We start from the raw sequence: 21,495 nt of genomic DNA on the forward strand, positions 1-21,495 counted from the left end.
CAGACATCTGGAAAGCCTGAAAACCTGAAAGCTTACAGGGAACAGACCAATAACAGCGTCCCTGGGAGTGACCCAATCTAAATGATGAAATATTGTCCATACATGGATTTCCCTTAAGCTGATCATAAGAATTGACCCTCATGGGTCAGCTTTCTGTGTCACTGTGCTCATGCATTTATGAGTAAATGTGTCCTTCAGCTTTATATGGGTGTAGCTCACAAACTGCACAGACAGGGTAATATGACTCGATGGAAGCCTTGCTGACCTTTTTTTTGTTCATAGTGCAGAAGGATAGAAAGCAAGGTGACTGTTACAGCACAAACGGCTCAGAATAGAAACCAAGCCTCCATCATCTCACTGATTTTAAGTCAGCTTTCTAATAAACATTTGATGATTTGTCACTAATGCTGTGAGATATGCACCCTGCTGTGTCCCCTTATCCTCCAGATTAATATCACCACAAGGCTGCTTTGAAATGTCACATGTTTGTAGGCCCACTGTATGTTTTCCTGAGAGCTTATTGCTTGCATATGTGTTTAGTGCTTTCATTGTAAGTGTTGGGGCATGTTTAGATCTATATTTTTGAACCAGAGAGAGGTAGGAAATCCACTGACAACAAATAAGAAGCAAATAAACTAAAAAAGGATACACAGACAGAAGCTGAAATGTAATTTGTTGACTGTTTTCAGACTAATATTGGCAGCATCCTGGCAGCAATCAACCCCTATAAGCAGATCGCAGGTATGTATGGTCCAGAGAGGGTGGACCAGTACTCCAAGCACCACATAGGCGAGCTTCCTCCGCACATCTTTGCCGTGGCCAATGAATGCTACCGCTGCATCTGGAAACGCCACGACAGTCAGTGTGTCCTCATCAGGTGAGCTTCAACCATGGAGGCTTTTTTGGTGATTATATCACGCTTTATCCATCTATCAGTCTGTCTTCCAAGCCATAAATCCATTTATTTATTACATCCTCTATCACAGGGGACGGTAGCATATCCCAGCAGGCATTAGGGTAGTTTTATTTTAGAAAATCCAACATTTCCTACTGTCCTACTTAACCAGAGTTACCAATGCATGTTTTATATCCCTGAATGTCTGCTTTGTTGTCCATGTAGCTAAAACCAGGAGTCAGTTACCATAAACATCTTTTCACCTTTTGTAAAAGAAAAATCTATAATGTGTGTATTACTAGTTGATGAAATAGAGAAAGCATCTGCATTTGTGGATAAAAAAAAACCCATCCCTCCTCCAATAATAAAAAAATAATTGGATGAAGTTAGTTAACTACTCATTGCTTGCTTTGCTAATTTAGAAGTAGGGTCAGAAATCTCACCGTGCTCAATTACACCCAGGCTTTGTCTCTCTTCATTCCTGATTGAGATAGACTCTGAGATAATGCAAGATCTCTGCAAATCAATTCAATCAATTAAACGACCAGAACAGTTTGAGATAAGGGAATGTCAGAGAAGGTCACAGTGTATTTAATTAAATTGTGTGTGTGTTCTCCAGTGGTGAATCGGGGGCAGGGAAGACGGAGAGCACTAAGCTGTTGCTTCAGTTCCTGTCGGTGATGAGCCAGAACTCGGCCGGGACTGCCCCAACGGAGAAGAGTACACGAGTGGAGCAGGCCATCGTGCAGAGCAGGTATATATGAGCACAATGAAGAGGAGACGACACACTTTCCTGTACCTTTACTAACACTGCCAAAGCAATTCTTAAGTATTTTTGGACAAGTCTGACTCTAAGGTTATTCAAAAGAAGTCCAGATTGAGTTTCAAGTTTGTTTAAGAAAACATCATGACTTAAAGACTTTCTAGACCATGTTGCATGTTTGATATGTCAAAAGTCATCAAGTACAAGTCTAAATGAGGTCATTAAAAGCACATTTTTTAAGCTCTTTAAATGCAACTAATGATTATATTATTTCAATCAACCTACTGAATAATTACAATTCATTGTTTTGGGTTTTAAAGTAGTGCAAAAGAAAATTACTGTCACAAGGAAAAACATTCAGATGTCTCTTTTGCCCTATTCATTTGCCCGAAACCCAAATATTTTTAGTTTACAGTGATATGAAAGAGAGAAGAGACACCACCTTACATTTGAGAGGATGCTAGCAACAACTGTTTGGCAGTTTTGTTTAAAAGATGACTCTTTCCATCAACAAAATAATAACAGACATATTGTATTTAGGCAAACCCAGATACTGTGGGAGAGTTCGGTGTTTGTATCGTCCACTTACTGTATGGATGTTTGTGATTATTGTATATAAAGCAGAACATTGCTGAAAAGCATTAATTATTCAGTCAGTTTTCTATAGATGAGTTAAGATCTGTAAAACAATGTTGCTTTAGGAGAAACATAATGAATGGCCTCTGCAGTGCATGATGGGTATACTGTATTATACGCTGCATGCACAGATAAATGCTGACTAGACCAAATGCACTCACTGCAGTATCTTCTTCTTTCAGTCCGATCATGGAAGCTTTCGGTAATGCTAAGACTGTTTACAACAACAACTCCAGTCGCTTTGGGAAGTTTATACAGCTTCACTTCTCTGAGGGAGGCAACATCCAGGGAGGCTGCGTCATCGACTGTATCCTTATATTCATATACACAATCTGTATATTTGTAGCAAATGCACTTTAATTTGTATGTGATTCATATGTGTCTTAGAAGAACTCAGGTTTTATTGTTTATTCCTTGACTGTCTACCTTTAAGATTTACTGGAAAAGGTAAGCACGTCTGGAGTCTGCACATATCAAGTTAAAATTCATTAGGAGTGATTTGTCAGCGTTGCATTGTGAATCATAATGAATAGTAATGGTGGCTTTTCTGCAAATGATTTTACTCTAGAACCGAGTGGTGCGACAAAACCCTGGAGAACGAAACTACCACATCTTCTACGCTCTGCTGTCAGGTGCTAACAAAGACAATAAAAGTAAGTAAAAGCACACAAAGGTCCAATTATCAAGACGTACATTATACATTTACCAGAGACTGGCAATGGTGATACAAAAAGATCTAGCATCAGATTGTGTTGTTATCAGTCAAAGCATGTTTTTGTTTTTTCACTGGAACTTATACAGACTCTATCTACATCATCTGAGTGCAGTAAGGTATCTCAATGTGCATCTCTGTCAGTAGCACCCTGACTTTATATATTTTCTCCTTTATCAGGTCTCTACTTCCTGGAAGACCCTCCTGAATCTTTCCACTACCTCAACCAATCAGGATGCATGAAGGACAAGAGCCTGAATGACAAAGAACTGTATAACAGTGTCATGGTCAGTATTATCTCTGTCAAGTGGATTTACAAACATTTCCTTGACTAGCTTCCATGCAGATTGCTAAACTAGTTAGAAGATGACTGTCCAGTATTATTAATACAATTGCTCTACATGTTTTTACCTTTTGCCAGGTTGTTGTTTTTCCTTTTTTTACTATTCTATTTATCAGCAGGTATAACAGATTTGCATTAAATGCATTACAAAAATGCATACTGAAGGACAAAAATTGCATCTGGGATTTGAATTTGAGTGTTGCTAAACCATAACTACGAAACTAACAAAAATAAATAATATATAAAATATATTTATAAGCCATAAAGGGATTTTTCAGCTTGCTAATAGCAGCACATACAATATAAATAATATAAGTTATGTCTTTAAAATGTCCCCAAAATGTGCTAGATTTTGAAGTGTCTTTTTTACATTTCTTTTTTGTATAGCATCCCGAAGTAAAAATGATTTCTGCCTTAGGAGCAGCTCCACACAATTTATAAAACCTCTCTCTTTTTTATTCAGAATTTGCGGTGGTACTATATTGAGATTTTTTAAAATGATTATATTGCGATATTAAGAGCACCTCATCTGTTGGTAGCACCTCATCCCTTTACCTGTGTGTTTTTCCTGCGTGTAGGAGGCACTGAAGGTGTTGGACTTTGCAGAGGAGGAGATCAGAGACATGTTTAAGCTGCTGTCAGGAGTCTTACAGCTGGGAAACATCGAGTTCATGACTGCAGGAGGAGCCCAGATCACCACCAAGCAAGGTGAGTGCACGACTTGTGTGAGGAAAGTTAGGGAAAGTAAAACCTGATAGAAGTGTAAACTCATCTTTTTCCATCGTTCAGTGATCACTAACGCCAGTGAGCTGCTGGGCCTGGATACCTTCCAGCTGTCCGAAGTGTTGACTCAGCGCTCAATAATCCTCAGAGGAGAGGAAATCTGCTCGCCACTCACTATAGAGCAGGTCATCACACACACTTATATCCATACATGTATTCTCCCTCTTTTGATCGATCTCTTCCTGATACACTCACACTCTCATCCTAACAGGCGGTGGATTCCCGGGATTCTGTTGCCATGGCGTTATATTCCCAGTGTTTCTCCTGGATCATCCTCAAAATAAATCAGAAGATCAAAGGGAAGGAAAACTTCAAATCCATCGGCATCCTCGACATCTTCGGCTTTGAGAACTTTCAGGTAGGAAACAAACTGTTTAGCTGGAAGCTGTTTTTCACACACACACATGCATGCCGATCTTTATACATCTATATACATATCTATATCAAAGTTATTTTTCTATGTGTCCAGGTGAATCGATTCGAGCAGTTTAACATCAACTACGCCAACGAGAAGCTTCAGGAATACTTCAACAAGCATATCTTCTCCCTGGAGCAGCTCGAGTACAACAGGTGAACTTCTACATACATTATATCAATACAAACCTGAATAAACAATGACTTGATATTAACCGTTTGTGAGTTGTTTAGTTTATTGAGGGTTAGGGTTATTGACACCAATATAACAATATGAAAAACATACAACTTTAAGGTATCATGTACAAACATTAGGTTCAGCCATAAAAGTATGTTTATTATAAATATAATGTACTTAAAAAGTTAATTAAATGTAAATAAAAACGCCAACATTTTTAAGGATCTTTCAAGAAGTGATTTAAAAGGGTTGACCATTACATTCACAAGCATGCAATCTTTCTAAGACATTAACAGAGTGTTACATATTTAATTAGTTGAATTAAATGCTGTAGTGTACATCCATTCTCCGTGTGTAATTGTTTGGGTTACCTCTACAGGGAAGGTGTCCAGTGGGACGCCATAGACTGGATGGACAATGCAGAGTGTCTGGACCTTATAGAAAAGGTAAAACATTGATTAATCTATACATGAATAGGTTTAACGTTTTAAAATCTATGTATCATCTTTGCATCTGACCTGGAAGTAGAAATATTGTGTTCATCATCAGGATTTTCTACAGCACAGACTTTTCTCTATCAGAGTTGAGCTGAAGTGAGTTAAAATAAAAGGATGTGCTGTAAGCCTGGGATGCTCTCTGTAAACTGATCTAATAATATCAGACTGATATCTTAGAAAATGGTGCTGATTTCATAAAGCTAATAGAATAACATTATGGTGTTCCCCTCTCTCTCTCTCTCTCTCTCTCTCTCTCTCTCTCTCTCTCTTAGAAACTGGGCCTGTTGGCGCTGGTGAATGAAGAGAGCCGATTCCCCAAAGGAACTGACTTCACTCTGCTGGAGAAGCTGCACAGCCGACACGCTGTGAGTTTTTTACATTCGGCATGCATTATTGCATAAGAGTATGTTGAGCTAAGTGGTACACGTACATTTATTTAATTTCCCTTTGTGCTATTTTCCTGTTTTCTGCAGACAAACCCTTTCTACTTCAAGCCCAGACTTGGCGATCATCAGTTTGGTATCAAACATTATGCTGGGGAGGTGAGAGATGTATAACTGAGCCGCTTTATGTCAACATGATGTGTTTGTTACTGTCTCAAAGTCCGGGAGATTCATGATGAACCTGTCTTTCTTGGTCAGGTCCTTTATGATGGTCGAGGGATCCTGGAGAAGAACAGAGACACCTTCAGAGACGACATCCTAAACATGCTTAAGGACAGCAGGCAAGACATTCACACAGTTTAAATAAATAGTTTATTGGAAAAGTAAAACGGTACCAAGTCATTCAAAAAAAGGAATGCTTTCAGTTGTTTGAACTGATATGAATCTTTGATGAAATGTGTTCTACATTTTACATTGACTAGAATTAAACTGTCAATATAAGGTGAAAACTATAATTCACAATCATCGAAATGTCAACTTTTCACAAATAAAGAAATATATAGAAATGTGTTTTTCACCATTGTGACATTTTAAAATTGGCAAGAATCCATGACATACTAATTTAAGACCTCAAAATAATTTCAAAAAGGGTTAACGGGAGCAGTTTATACCTCATTTTAGTTTTTAGTTCTGACATTTCCACTGACATAACTTATCATATGTAGGTATGTAATCCATTTTTGTTTATGTTGCCCCAGACTGGACTTCATCTACGACTTGTTTGAGAAGGTCGGCAGCAGGAACAACGAGGAGAAGATGGGAACAGCCCGACGCAAACCCACCGTGAGCTCCCAGTTCAGAGTGAGTGATGCAAGCAGATTAAGATCATTACATTTCTAAAATAACAGGCAACTCGTAAACAAAAATGGTTTTAAAGGTCAGCACCACAGGGAGCTGGGAAAAGAATTGAGCTTCAAGCTGTTCTATCCCACACATAGTCCGTACAGTATTACGAAAAAAACGAAAAACCTGGAAATTAGCATTTTTCTTATGATAAAATAACTTAGATGATCAATCGTTCTGTCGCTTAGCTAATAGAAGTATTGACTAATGTTTCAGCTTTACTACCACTTGTTGGGTGTTTTACTTTCTTGCAAGTGACAATTATTCAATATCATCTGAAATAAATGCAAATATATGTAAACATTTTCTTTTCTCTGTGTCTTTAGGACTCACTACATTCTCTCATGGCCACTCTGAGTGTCTCCAACCCTTTCTTCATTCGCTGCATTAAGCCAAACATGGAAAAGGTCAGTCTCATTCCGTCTTGGTACTCAAATTCACATAAAAGCCTGTTTAGCAATGCCCTAATGAAGTATCAGTAATCTTAAACATTAATGTTAATTCATTGTTATCTTTTTACTTGTAGAATCCAAGTGTGTTTAACCCTGAGGTCGTCCTGAACCAGCTGAGGTATTCTGGGATGTTGGAGACAGTGAAAATCCGTCGGGCCGGGTTCCCCGTCCGCAGAACTTTTAAAGATTTTGCCAATCGGTAAGTATCTCTAAATCTACAAGTGTCCTCCGATTGTTTGACCCTTTTGCTGAGATCTTTTCTTTATTTGTTCTCTTTCTCTTCTGCCTGTCAGGTATAAAATCATTCAGAAAGAGAAATCCCTATCATCAGCAGCAGGAGATGATAAGAAGAAATGTACAGACCTTCTGTACAGATATGACAAGACCAAGAAAGAATGGCAGTTAGGCAAGACCAAGGTAACATGTGGTAGTATTCAGAAACTCTATTTCAGACTCTACAAAGCTTTCAAGTCTTTACAAGTTTTCTACATCACATTAGAGAACTTCCTCCGAACGATTCACCTTTGTTCTGCAGGTGTTTATGAAGGAGGCTCTGGAGCAGCGTTTGGAGAAAGACAGAGATGAAGTTCGACGTCAAGCTGCCATGATCATTCGAGCCCACCTTCTCACTTTCTGTGCTAAGTAAGACCCTTCTAAAAGACATTCTAAATGTATTTGTACCATTTCCTATTCGCTGTATGTTTTTTCTCGTTGTCCACAGGAAGTTCTTCAAGCGTGCTCGCGCCAGTGTCGTCACGCTCCAGAAACACCTCAGAAGGCACCTCCAGCGCAGGCGGTTTGTGAGGCAACGTAAGGCAGTGCTGGTGCTGCAGAGACACAGGCGAGGTCAGGTCGCTCGTACTCGCGTTCGGAAAATAAGAGAGGAGAAGAAGAAGAAAGAGGACGCAGAGAAGAAGAAAGCCGAGGGGGCGGAGGAGGAGAAAAAGGAAGGAGCTGAGAAGAAGGCTGAATCACCAGAGGACGATGATAATCCTTTAGTGTGTTTTCTACAACTCTAACACATTTGATTCTTCCTATTAATACAGAATAAAGCAAGTATTGATATTTATTTTGCCCCTTCTCTTCTCTCCTACCATCTAGGTTGAGGCCCGGCAGATGGAAGATATCCTGCAGTTGGAGCGAGAGATCGAGCGCCTGCAGAAGAAGCGAGAGGACGAGGTGTCCCAGCTGTGTGAGTCCTCCAAACAGGAGCTGCAGCTGCGGCGGGACGCTGAGATCAAACGCATGAAGAAGGAGGCGTCCCGCAAAGCCACGGAGCTCATCGACCTCCTGAACTTCGGAGGCGTGGACCCTTCGATGGGAGCAGAGGTGGCGCCCCAGCCTGCTGCAGAGGCGAAACCCCCGAAACCTGCAAATGCCACCAGAGGAGCGTCCAAAGAGGAGGAGGTGGACGAGGGGTTCCATGCTGAGGACGAGTGCATCCCCCTCCCTGACTTCCCTCCTCCTGCTGAGACAGACGCTCCCATCGATCAGGAAATATTCGCTCACCTCCCTCCTCCGCCGCCTGCGTTCGCAGAGGGGACAGTGCCTCCTCCAACCCCTCTGCCCGCAAACGGTGCCCCTGTTCCTGGAATTCCTCCCCCTCCACCTGAGGATGGTGCTCCTCCTCCTCCTCCTCCTCCTCCTCCTCCACCACCTCCCCCAGGAGACGGGGAAAAGGAAGATGGAGACTCAGAGAGGCAGGTGAGCATGGTGGAGAGCCTGGCGGACGGAGAGGAGCCCATCTACAGCATGCCGGCCGACACCGAGTCCGACTACGACCAGGAGGAGGAGGACGGCTCCGTCAACGCCGGGGACGACAGCTCCGTATCCGGGAGCAACCGCGGGAGCGCCGCCGCGACGGACGAGGAGCACCCGAGGAAGTCCACGTGCACCAACGCCAGCATCGAGTCCTACAGAGGCAGCTCCGACTCTGTGAGGACACACACTCACACGCATCCTCACACGCGTGCACGCAGACATGTATGAGCAGCTCTGCAATGAACATTTGAAATTCTACTACGTTTTGATGAAGGGAAATCCGATAATGTGATGTTCCTTCTCTTGTTGATTTGTTATTATGTGCAATAAATAATTCATGTTTTTGTATGATGTTGCAGTATGCAGACAGTGACGATGAACATGATGGCATGATGGACACTGATGAAGAAGTGAACAATGGCAGAGTGACCTTGTTTAATGGGAATGGACCACCATATTTCCATGGCTTCCTCTACATGAAGGGTGGGTTTACGATATATTATCTGTGTTTCTTGAACCCTTTTCTCTCTCATTTTAAAATGAAACTATCTACACCATTTCATTTGTTATTTGTGTGATGGAACCTTCTGAAGCAATGGAGATAGGACTCAGAGAGACATGAGGAGAGCAGGAACTTTGATGGCAAACACTGATGGTTTATTTGGAGCTTCGGGCGGAGAATTCACAAGACATGTCGTGTGCCACGAGTTGACACAGTAGATGCCAAACCTATTCTGACGATCTCTACCCCAGACCCATGTATTTAGCTGGTAGAGAGAGAATAATCAACATTGTGCATAACAAGATAAAACCATAACACCTTTACCAGCTGACGCCAACAGGCAGGTACAGGGAGACAAAAGACTGAGAGCACAGCTCCAAAGGCTACAGGTGCCTGAGCTCAGTGAGGTCAGTACAAACTGATAAACTGGGTCATAGTTATGGGCCTAGGAAAATATTTCCCCAACAATTTGTATGACGGTATTTTATTCTGTGCTCCCTCAGCTGGTCTGATGATCCCGTGGAGGAGGCGTTGGTGCGTGCTGAAGGATGAAACCTTCATGTGGTTCCGGTCCAAACAGGAGTCTCTGAAGTCCGGCTGGCTCTACAAGAAGGGAGGAGGACTCTCGACTCTCTCACGGAGGTTGTTGTAGTTGTTACTGAGTGCAGACTGCATGCTATATAAACCACAATCTTTGTTGTGAGTGATGTTCAGTGCAATGTTGGTTTGAATGATGAATATGTGAGTGACTATCTGTGTTGTCTAACGAACGCTTTGAGCCCTCTGCAGAGCTGGAAGACTTCAGTGTCCCACTCGAGCGTATACCTTTCTGAGATTTTACTTCTCGATTCTTTGTTCATATTCTACAACATTATCTTCTTAACTATAGTACATTGTCTAAGTAAATACATAGGATAAAGATTACATTTAAGTGGAAAGAGTAGTACAGTTTCTTCTTGGTAAAGAGTATGTTGTTTGCTGCTTGGTTTTGTTATTCTATAATAAACAACTTACACATAAGTACTGTTTCAAATATTCAAAGAACATAAATACATTTGAATTACCTTAAAGGGGACCTATCATGCAAAATGCACTTTTGTACGTCTTTTACACATGAATATGTGTCCCCGGTGTTCCAGGGAACTCACCAAGTGTCAGAAAACACAACCCTCTCTATTTTCCTCCATACCCAAATCTCTAAAAAAGGGGCTGCAACGGATCTGATAAAAACTGATCCAGATTTGAACACTGTCCTGACGTCAGGACAGTGGCGCTACGGCTATTGGGCCAACTCCACCAATCAGGAGGAGACAGCCACGGCCATTGCCGTTCGAAAGCGCTGGAGACGCTGTAGTACATATGCCAGGCCTGTAGATGGTGCTGTTCTCACAGAATCAGCCCTTGCAAAAACAGAGCTAAAAAATGTCAAATTGAGCAAAATGAGGCATGGCTAAAATGCATGATCTGTTTGGTATTTTGAAAAAAATATATATATAAATATGCCTTATATAGGTATGATCCTATACTATATTATTCAAATATAGCATGATAGGTTCACTTTAAATATATTGTAAATGGCATAAAACACAACAAGAGGCTGTGCATAAGATATAAAACAGTTACATGTGTGAAAATGTAATTAAAAAAAAATATATAGTATGCAAATGACAACCACTTGAAATCCAAAAGATTATTCAGAAAGCTAAATTATATTTTTCAAGTTTTAAATGGGACTTATATAGATTAAGCATTATGTCACTTCCATTCTTTTCTATATATAAAGTTAGCCTGAGGTAATAGGTATTCCATAAAAATAAGCTTAATACACTTGTATTCTAGATCAAGAAGTCCATAAAGAGCATGTTTCATTTACATAAACCTTTATAGAGTCTAGATTAGTTTGTCTTGGCTTTTTTTTATTGTTTCTCTTCTGCCTCAGAAACTGGAAGATGCGCTGGTTTGTGCTGAGAGACTGTAAACTGATGTACTACGAGAACGACAGCGAGGAGAAGCTGAAGGGAACCATCGACATCAAAGCTGCCAAGTAAGACTTCCAGAAAGCTCCATAGACAAAAAACAAACAGATATACACTATTTCTCTGTTTCAACGCCTAGAGGTTTCAGATGTGCACTGTTTGTATGTTTACAGAGAGATAGTGAATAACCATGAGAAGGAGAACGCTTTGAACATCGTGACAGATGACAGGACGTATCAGGTGTTTGCTGAGTCGCCAGAGGATGCAAGGTGTGGTGGAGATTTTGTAGATAACTTCAAGAACTTCAGAAATATATTAATTTATTCAAACTTGTAATGTGTGACTATGTCTTTCTGTGCAGTGGGTGGTTTAATATGCTCAGTAAGGTGCGTGTGTGCACTCCTGAGCAGCTGCTGGAGATGTCCCATGAACAGGCCAACCCAAAGAACGCTGTGGTCAGTCTCAACAACAACATGCCAATAACCTGTTTTGTGTTTAAGTTATTCAATACTATGTTGTGGCTTGTGTTGAGTTAGATGACTTTAGAATTGCTTACAGTTCACAGTAGAAGCAATAGAGCAACATTAATAAACGTTTAAATTCTTCTCCTTCGTCCTTCAGGGAACTCTGGATGTGGGGCTGATCGACTCGGTTTGTGCTTCAGACAACCCTGATCGGTAAGTTGAATTAATGATTGAAAAAGGAAGGAAAGGCTGATTAACTTTGAATATCTTTCTTCAATATTTTCAAATAAGTGAAATTGTAAAGCTTTGATGTGGTGTCAGTCCCTACAAATGGTTAATAGAAGAAGCAGTTTATGAACAGTTTAGCAAATTTTTTATGTTTTTAAAGCATAAATGGAAAATGAAAATCCCTTGCAAAAAATCAGTCCATTCTCTGTGTAGATAGAATCATTAGATTCTAGTTTGCATATCAAAATTAACTGGAAAACCCAATATGCCATCACTATTGATTTATAAATACAACTTTTGGATACCCTTAAGTATCCTTAGGTGGAATTTTATAACTAAAAGTCTATCATTTGACCTTTGCAGGCCCAACTCTTTTGTCATCATCACGGCAAACCGTGTGATCCACTGCAACAGCGACACACCGGAGGAGATGCATCACTGGATCAGTCTGCTGCAGAAACCCAAAGGAGACGCCAGGATAGATGGACAGGAGTTCCTGTGCAGAGGTGAGAACTCATTTCATCACAAAACATTTGGGGGATTTATTAAAAACCTTGTAAAATAGGGTCCGGTATGGATGGTGATAAATGTTTGTTTAAATGGTATGTCAGTGTGTTAAAATATATAATAACATAATAACTCTGTTTACTTTAGGTACACTAACCATTACAAATAAGTTTAGTTTAATAGGAATTTTATTCTTATTTTTATTATACTTTTTTTAAAGACCTCATTTTATGACAGATTTTGAATTAAAATATCGCAACATAATATTTGTTTGCAATACGAAAAGACGTGCGGATCATGATATAAATTAATTGTATGCCCCTGCTGATCCTCTACACATTAATTACATCTTTCCTCTGATCTCCTTCGCTCTCTCTTTATCTCTCTTTCAGGCTGGCTCCAAAAGGAGATGAAGACGAATGCTAAGAGCACCTCCCTGAAGCTGAAGAAGCGCTGGATTGTTTTGACCCACGGCTCTCTGGATTACTACAAGAGCTCGGAGCGAAACTCCTCCAAGATGGGAACTCTGGTCCTTAACTCGCTCTGCTCAATCATTCAGCCGGATGAACGGGTGCACAGGGAGACAGGTGGGCAAAGAGAAGTGAAGCGAAAGGGCAAATGTAATCCGGGATTAGACGTAGGAGGTTTGAGATTACATGTAGCAAGATCATTTTGGTTTATTACGTAAGTAGTAATATATGATTGCTGTTTTGACAGGTTACTGGAACATCATCGTCTACGGGAGGAAGCATTCCTACCGCCTCTACACCAAGATGCTGAACGAGGCCATGAGGTGGACAGCTGCCATACAGGGAGTCATAGACAGCAAGACCCCGATAGAGACCCCGACTCTGCAGCTCATCAGAGACATCAAGGTAAACAAAAACACATCTGTTAAGTAAGCATATTCAAATGTATTAACATGCACTGACTTCTAACTTGAATTTGATCTTGTGTGCTCTCAGGAGAACAGTGTAAACGCAGACATCGTGGAGCAGATGTACCGGAGGAACCCCATCCTCAGATACACTCAGCATCCTCTGCACTCGCCTTTACTGCCCCTCCCTTACGGAGAGGTCACCATCCGTAAGTAAAACTCAACAACCTAAACTCTAGAGCTTGGACTGGAGTCAAATTGTCTTTTTTGCTTAGGAAGGTTCCTGTACGAGCCATATGTTAAAATGTATAGTTTGATATATTTGAATATTATAATCCTTTGTTGTTAGTGCTATTATATCATTTATTTGAACCAGCCGTGTGAAATTGACGGCATAGACGACCGCAGCTGTTTGTGATTACGAGACGTTATAGCCGACGGCAGCTTCTGGTGAATGTGTGTGTGTGAGAAGGAGAAAGAAGCACAGAGCAACATCGATTTTTGACCTGAGAAAAATATGTGTTTGTATTTAATACCTTTTGTTTAAGTAAAGAGTCAAACAAACTATCCTGAGACGTATCTTGTCCGAGTCAAGCTTATTTGCTACCTGTGAATCGAATTTTGGATTACTGGAACTACAGTTCCTATTTGAGTGAAATGAGCTGAAGCAGCAGCCGTTATTAGAGCTGGTCGATTTTGTAGATGCCGAGGAAAAGGGCTTAAGTACTTACTTTCCTATACACTTAGGGTACACTGGACCATGCTTTATGAAACATATTTTATATTTTCCCTAAGACCCTCTGAATCCTCCTTCACATCTTTCATTAACTTCATGTTTTTTACAATCAAGGTCAGGAAAAAATGGTTAGGAAAAGACAAATGACGATATTCTCTGACTCTTTGACTGGGGCAGCTTAGTTTTTTCTTCTGTTTCTTCCTTGTCTTCTCCTTCTGCTTTCCCAGTTGTTGTGCTTTTAAAGCTTCCATACATGTAACTGCCCTATGCAGGTCCAAAACAAACTAGTCTATGCCTCCTCAAATTAAATTACAACTCTTGCTTGCCTGAACAAAGATTAAAAAAGCTCTAATCATCACAATATTCCTTTTTTATTTCTTGCATCTTTGATAAGCTACATGTTTTTTTTCCTCTTCTCTGTCTTTGCTCACCTTTTTCCATTATCCTTGTCTGTGTGCAGTCCAAAGGCAGCAGGGCTATGCCAGTCTGCAGGATGAGGCGGTGAGAGTTTTCAACTCCCTGCAGGAGATGGAGACGCTGGCGGACACAGTGCCCATCATTCAGGGCATCCTGCAGACCTGCCAGGACCTGCGCCCTCTCAGGGATGAGGTACTAAATGCTAGAATAAACATTCCAAAAACTGTAAATAAATAGATTTAGGCGATTCTCTCACATGACAAAAGGACATGTAATAAAAGCACTTTAATATAAACCTAATATTTCAGAAAGGGTCTGATATTTCAGTTTACTGATAAAGATTAATTCAAACTTCACATATCTCAAATCGACATTTCTGTTTTTCAGGTATATTGTCAGGTGATCAAGCAGACCAATCATGTGCCTCAGCCTAACAGCCCCGCCAACCGGGCTCACTGGCACCTGCTCACCTGCATGAGCTGCACCTTCCTCCCCAGTCGAGTCATCATCAGATACCTCCGCTTCCACCAGAAGAGGTGAGTGTTTGTTTCTGCATTTTGTATTGTGCTGTTCTTGATCTATCATTAATGGCAAAAAATGTTATCTCACTCAGGGTACGGGAGCGTTATCCTGGTACGGATATCGAGCGTTACGCTGGTTTCATTGGGGAATCCCTGAAGAAGACCAAGACTCGTGAGTTTGTCCCCTCTCAGGAGGAGATCGCCGCCCTGCTGGTGAGACAGGAGATGAGCACCATCGTCTACTGCCACGGAGGAGGCTCCTGCAAGATCTCCATCAATTCACACACCACAGCTGGAGAGGTGCACATAACAAAACACACTCAGAATCTGGCATAGCATCCTCTCAGTAAAACATATTTTAAGACCTACAACCAAATGGTTGTATTACTGTGTGCGGTTTTGTGCGGTTTTTAAAATGTCTGTGTTTTTATGTTGCTGCTGCAGGTTGTGGAGAAGTTGATCAGAGGCTTGGCCATGGAGGAGAGCAAGAACCTGTTTTCTCTGTTTGAACACAACTCCTGCACAGACCGAGCTTTGGAGAGCAGAGTGATCGTGGCAGATGTTCTGGCCAAGTTTGAAAGGTATGTATACCGCTGTCATCTAGTCAACATACTGATCTAGAATGATTAATAACTGGTAAGTGGATTGTTTTGGTCATACTGTATGGTTACTTAACTTGGGTCTACTGTTTTATCCAGGTTGGCAGGCAGTGACGAAGAGGAGGAAGAAGGAGAATGGAAACTCTACTTCAAGCTCTACTGCTTCTTGGATGTAGAGAGCATGCCAAAAGAAGGAGTGGAGTTTGCGTTTATGTTTGAGCAGGTAAGCTTTACACAACACACTGTCTCATAATTTTACCAATTGAAATGATATATCTTTCTCAATAATAATATCACTACTTAATACTTAATTGAACTTAATTTCAAAATCAAAGTAGAACAAGATTGGATCGATGCAAAATAAATGATGGCTTAATCAAGAAAACAGATGGATTTTTGACAGTAGTTGACAGATTTCAGGTTTTCCTAAACCTAATATACGTACATTGATCTATGTTTTCAGCACCTAGTGCCCTCTGCAATTTTTTGAAACACTCATTACTCCTATTTTTATGAAAGGCAAATGTGGTAGCCTTGAAGTTTTAAAAGATTCAGGGAATATCACTAAAATAACCATAAAAGTTACATCTTTACACTGTTTGTAATCCCTTTTATAAAGGGATATTTTACTTGCTTAGTGGAAAAACTAATGTTATTAAATCAATGGATTACTTGTGTTAGAACCACACTGCTGCAAAACAAACAAATTAAGATCTGTATGATACACAATAAATGTTGTTGTTTTCTCTCTCAGGCTCATGAGTCTTTGATAAGCGGTCACTTCCCGGCCTCAGAGGAGGCTTTGCAGCACTTGGCCGCTTTACGTCTCCAGTATCTCCACGGCGACGGGGCAGGACGAGCCGGATGGAGCCTGGGTAGCGTTTATCCTGTCAGACGCCTCCGCAATCGCATCCTTCACTCCACCAAGCAGGGTGCTGGGGCGGCAGGTGGAGCCGGAGGAGGAGGAGCAGGAGCAGGAGACGGGAAGGGAGCGGTGGGAGGACCGGGGGGCGTGGGGGTCGAGAAACGAAGGACCCCGAGCTTCCTGGACGGCAGCCTGAGGAGAAGTTTTAAAACTGGGTCTCTGAAGAAGCAGAAGGTCAGTGGTGCAAGTGGAGCACATTTGACTGCAAATGATGTATACTTTATGTTTGTATAACCACAGAGTGCAGACATTTTAAAGTTCTTTGCAGTCTTTAGCAAGCGTTACACAAAATAAAAAATGGTGGCAAAAAATGTTAAGTTCACATAATTTCTAGTTAGAGAGCTCAAACTTGCACACACACGTTTAGTCCTGTAAAAAAAGTCAGAGTTTTGATGAAGAGTCTGGTTCCCAAAATGTTACACAGAAGTAATAAAGTCCCCCTTCAGCTGAAATATGTAGGCATTAACAAAGTAACTTGTTTTTTGTTTATCGATTAACATAAGATTAAGGATGAAACATGATCGTTCAAACTAGTCTGGTTTACAAAATCAAAGATGGACCTCCCTAAGAAACTGGATTTGCTTTCTGAATTTCTTTAAGAAACTCTAAGTGTTCTTCATTGATTGGCTGTCATTGCAGGTGGAGGAGGAGCAGATGCACGAGATGTGGGTGAAGGAGGAGACGTCGGCCACACGGACCAGCGTGCTGGAGAAGTGGACCCGGCTGCAGGGCATGACCCAGCATCAGGCCATGCTTAAATACATGAGCATTAGCAAGGAGTGGCCTGGATATGGATCTACTCTGTTTGATGTGGAGGTGAGAGAATAGTAGAGCAAATGGTGGATAGCAAGGATTGTTCCAAAAACCACTAAGTAACCTCTTCTTCTTCTTGTTTTCTGCAGTGTAAAGAGGGTGGTTTCCCTCATGATCTGTGGCTGAGTGTGAGTGCTGACAACTTGTCGGTGTATAAGCGAGGCGATCCGAAGCCCCTGGAGACCTTCCAGTACGTTCACATCACCTTCTTTGGGGCGTCACAGCCCTGCACCTACAAGATCATCGTGGACGAGAGGGAGATGTACTTCGAGACACCACTGGTGAGAGCTCAATATTTACTAACTTTTATCATTTTCAAGTATTTTTTCTTCCTTTTAAAGGTGGGGTAGGTAAGTTTGAGAAACCGGCTCGAGTGTGCTAGAATTTGAAAATACACAACCGGAAAAAATCTGCCACTTCCTTACAGAGCCCCTCCTCCAACACACACGAACGCACACATGACCAATGAGGGCACGAGATAAGTTTGTGCACAGATGGAAGGCTGACAGGCAGGTAGGCCATCCAGTTATTTTAGCCGGGCCGGCTAAAATGATTGGTCGTGCTTTTTACAGTACTACGGCTTCCACAGATGACATTTTTTTATGGATCTTTTGTCAAAGCACTTAAGATATTCATTGCTATCGGGATGTTAAGAGCATTCCATGGAATATAACAAAAAGTGTATCTCGAGCCGGTTTCTCAAACTTACCTACCCCACCTTTAAGGGCTGCGAATCGGAACTGGATTTCGGTACTCCCTAGCTGCACCTGCAGATTAGTTTAATCTTTTCATTACTTATTTTGTCTATAAAATGTTGATTTATTTGTTTGTTATTTTTGATGAGGATCCGAAAGTGGTCATTTATTTGATCAACTTTATTAAAGAGAACTGGTTCCTCTGGATGACTTTAAAGGAGTTTTTATGAATTGAAGGCAGAGACATCTAACTTTACATGTTTTCGTTTATTCAATCATGTACAATCATATTTTCTATTTCAACGAGACTCTCTTCTCATAAATAAAAGATAATATCACCGCTGGAAAACTATAAACCAATCACTTCATTCTCTGTCTTTAGGTTGGCGAGATCACCAAGATCATGAGGGCCTACATTAACATGGTGGTGAAGAAACGCTGCAGCACCATGTCGATTACCAGCACCGGCAGTACCTGGGCCAGGTGATTCCCACAAACCAATCAGAGCCCGGTTCATCCAGGGGCCACAGGCGCCTCTGGCCCCCCTGCATTGGTTGGTTGTTTTTATATGGAGGCAGTCGCACCAACCAGCTATTCCTCAAAGCTGAATCAAGAGTGATGGATGATCGAATGGGAGGACACAGAAGCCAAACGCACACTACTGGCCTGGGTCTCACTTGGGATAGGGGGATCTATTTAAAAATGTGCATGTCAAAGAAAACCACCTGTTTTTTGGGACGGTCCTTTCAAATACATAACCCGCCAGTTGTAGTCCTGCATGTAGATGTTCAAGCACACTCCAAACTTCTCTCCGCTTCCCTTTTTCCGGACAAAACTCAGTAATAACAAGCACAACTCAGCCGCCCAATACAAGCCCCCCCCCACCCCCCCCATCCCCCAGTGCACTGCCAGACAGAAGAAAGCCACACTTTCTCAGTTAAATCGGTTTCTTTCTCACTCCTCCACTTTCAAGAGTCTCTCTCTTTCTCTTCACGTGTCCTCACTCCTGTTGCATCTTTGTTTGCTGTTGATATTAAGTTATTACGCTAAATTCTTGCTTGCTTTCTCTTTCTTGTTCTCTTTCTGTTGTTTATGTGTTACATCAGCTGTATCGCATCTGTTTGTGACTGAGAAAAAGGACTCGATGATGATTCTTCTTCGGGGCTACTAAAGGGGAAAATGAGCTCCACATATAGTGTTCACTCGCTCACTCGTCAGTGCCACCGTGTGGCCACAAGAAGAAAACACAGCCAAAGGAAGTGGTTTTAAATATTTCGGAACAATATCAAAGAGATATTCTTCAGAAGAAGAAAGAGTAGAGGTTTTGCTTTGGAGGCTCTCTGGCCAAGTTTAACTCGACATGGAGAGTCAGTGCATGGGAAACAGCCTCGCTCGGCACTACAGGGAGAACAATATCAACCAGAATAGTATAAAACAAAACCTTTCCCTGTCCATGTCTACTTGTAATACACACTACATATATCTACTGTATATTCACATACACACATGAACCAACATGTATTGTTTTGTACTGTATATCACACATTATAAGAGTAATTACTGAATTATTGGTGGGCCACTGCACTGTACAGATGCCATACTAAATACAATGTGACACCTCTTGGGTAAATGCAAATGAATGGTGTTAATAATGACTACTGTATGTCCAAAAACAATGCTATAATTCACTGGCTGTGCCATTAATGTGACTCACAGAGAAATAACTATTAAAAACACAGACCATAATGAGACAGGCTGCTTTGGTGGTTGTGTTTTCACAGTGTTTGATCACGTATGCATTGTTGTAAATCACTCTGCAGCATTAATTGGAGTCATACAGTGTTGTATATCGTTGTCTGCTCATGCTTTTCTTATTTTATTTATTTACTAAGATCAGTGAACAATAACGCATAAGAGCTCCGGATTGTTTATGTTTCCAACCTGTTTATGAACATGTGATTTTTATTACTGATACTACTACTGTTACTGTACTGTATGCCCTCTGCTATCTTAACCACCCTGAAGTGCTGTGTCTGGAATGCTGCTGTGTGTGTGCGTGCGTGTGTGTGTGTGTGTGTGTATTCATAGTGTAACAGTTGGAAAAGAAAAGGGAAATGAGAAGTGATTTATAATGAGTGTATTCCTTGGAATTAAGAAGTATTTACATAACTAACATTTGCAAAGAATGGTGACGTGATTGTGAGTTAGAGGGAAAAAGCATGGGCTTATAAGGGTTAGAGGGTTATTTAATTATAATTGTACTGTATGTATTGCAAGGTGTGTTTGGAAGAATAATGTATACAAATATATTGGAATTTTACAATCTTGGTGTAAGAGGAGCGGATAGGATAAGACACTGTGAGGATATGGGCCCAGATGTGCTTTTAATCGCTGGGAATGCTGACAGGTGTGTGTGTGTGTGTGTGTGTGTGTGTGTGTGTGTGTGTGTGTGTGTGTGTGTGTGTGTGTGTGTGTGTGTGTGTGTGTGTGTGTGTGTGTGTGTGTGTGTGTGTGTGTGTGTGTGTGTGTGTGTGGGTGGACTGAAAGTGAAGTCACTGTTCTGTCACCTCTCTCTGTGGCACTGCCGGTAGACATAATTATCCCATCTTGTATAACAAATCCTTGGAGACAAAGTGTTTCCCAACATTGAATATCTAGAGGGAATACTTAGATATCACAGAACATACTAATATCAAGACATGACCCAACTCATTTTGTTCAGCTGAAGTTTTTTTAACAAGTTTCTGTTTAATATTTGCCCTGAAATTATTTATGGTTTGCCAGATATTTAAATGAAGTGGAACTTTAAAGGTTGAAATGTTTTGTCTACCTGAAGCGCCACACTCAGAGCCGTAGCCAGGATTTTAGTAATACTGAGGTCATGAATTTTCAGCACCCCCAAAAATACAATTTGTTATAAGTCAAATATAAAAGAAAACCAGAGACAATATGGTTCTCTGGAAGCATAATTGAAAATGTACATTTGTTGAATGGGTACTTAATTTGTAGGAACCCATACTAAACTGGAATAGCATTCTGTTTTGGCCTGCACATACAAGTAAAAAAACAAAACACATTTAATCTTAAAAACACTTGAATCATGTTTTTTCATTGAAGAAATAAATGTCCCTTTACCACCTATGATAAAATACCAAAAAGACACAAAGGACATGACCTCAGTGTCCTGAATGTTAGCTACGGCCCTGTCTCAGACACACAGCCCACTGGGATCCTGCCTATGGATTTAGAATAAGCAGAACTCACTCACAGGTTCCTGTTTGAACTTTTAGTTATTTTAGTTTCGGCTAAAAGGAAAGGAGAACCAGAGAACCCATAAGCCATATGTAAGGAGGAACCTGGATCTGTCTGTTCTAGTTATTCTATATCTATGGTTCTGATATAAGTGAATATCAGAACCATAGATCACTGATATTACACTGAGTGGGAAGAAGTTGCCCATAGTGGCTGACATGTGATCAGTGAGTTTACTGCAGAGAAATTAAGTTGGATTTCTG

General features: G+C 41.0%; 1 protein-coding gene across 1 annotated transcript in view; it reads left to right on the top strand.

Moving 5' to 3' along the window:
* The window catches only part of myo10l1 (myosin X, like 1), a 35,911-nt gene extending 17,043 nt beyond the window's left edge, over positions 1–18,868 (top strand). Inside the window, exons 5-44 of the mRNA XM_034123901.1 lie at positions 690–877; positions 1,515–1,649; positions 2,477–2,601; positions 2,728–2,741; positions 2,863–2,947; positions 3,187–3,293; positions 3,928–4,057; positions 4,139–4,257; positions 4,344–4,490; positions 4,602–4,702; positions 5,104–5,170; positions 5,494–5,586; positions 5,695–5,763; positions 5,863–5,945; positions 6,363–6,465; positions 6,834–6,914; positions 7,034–7,158; positions 7,253–7,376; positions 7,495–7,601; positions 7,681–7,957; positions 8,061–8,894; positions 9,080–9,203; positions 9,726–9,864; positions 11,162–11,266; positions 11,372–11,467; positions 11,560–11,653; positions 11,820–11,875; positions 12,254–12,396; positions 12,790–12,984; positions 13,115–13,272; positions 13,363–13,483; positions 14,471–14,619; positions 14,815–14,963; positions 15,041–15,248; positions 15,393–15,529; positions 15,647–15,770; positions 16,302–16,646; positions 17,112–17,288; positions 17,375–17,566; positions 18,363–18,868. Of these exons, the coding sequence (XP_033979792.1) occupies positions 690–877; positions 1,515–1,649; positions 2,477–2,601; positions 2,728–2,741; positions 2,863–2,947; positions 3,187–3,293; positions 3,928–4,057; positions 4,139–4,257; positions 4,344–4,490; positions 4,602–4,702; positions 5,104–5,170; positions 5,494–5,586; positions 5,695–5,763; positions 5,863–5,945; positions 6,363–6,465; positions 6,834–6,914; positions 7,034–7,158; positions 7,253–7,376; positions 7,495–7,601; positions 7,681–7,957; positions 8,061–8,894; positions 9,080–9,203; positions 9,726–9,864; positions 11,162–11,266; positions 11,372–11,467; positions 11,560–11,653; positions 11,820–11,875; positions 12,254–12,396; positions 12,790–12,984; positions 13,115–13,272; positions 13,363–13,483; positions 14,471–14,619; positions 14,815–14,963; positions 15,041–15,248; positions 15,393–15,529; positions 15,647–15,770; positions 16,302–16,646; positions 17,112–17,288; positions 17,375–17,566; positions 18,363–18,467 (5,931 nt within the window). The 3' untranslated portion in view covers positions 18,468–18,868. The remainder of the gene's footprint in view (positions 1–689; positions 878–1,514; positions 1,650–2,476; positions 2,602–2,727; positions 2,742–2,862; positions 2,948–3,186; positions 3,294–3,927; positions 4,058–4,138; positions 4,258–4,343; positions 4,491–4,601; positions 4,703–5,103; positions 5,171–5,493; positions 5,587–5,694; positions 5,764–5,862; positions 5,946–6,362; positions 6,466–6,833; positions 6,915–7,033; positions 7,159–7,252; positions 7,377–7,494; positions 7,602–7,680; positions 7,958–8,060; positions 8,895–9,079; positions 9,204–9,725; positions 9,865–11,161; positions 11,267–11,371; positions 11,468–11,559; positions 11,654–11,819; positions 11,876–12,253; positions 12,397–12,789; positions 12,985–13,114; positions 13,273–13,362; positions 13,484–14,470; positions 14,620–14,814; positions 14,964–15,040; positions 15,249–15,392; positions 15,530–15,646; positions 15,771–16,301; positions 16,647–17,111; positions 17,289–17,374; positions 17,567–18,362) is intronic.
* Positions 18,869–21,495: the final 2,627 nt, after the last annotated feature.

The sequence above is a fragment of the Trematomus bernacchii genome, unplaced genomic scaffold (genome assembly GCF_902827165.1).
Source record: "Trematomus bernacchii unplaced genomic scaffold, fTreBer1.1, whole genome shotgun sequence".
Taxonomy (NCBI): domain Eukaryota; kingdom Metazoa; phylum Chordata; class Actinopteri; order Perciformes; family Nototheniidae; genus Trematomus; species Trematomus bernacchii.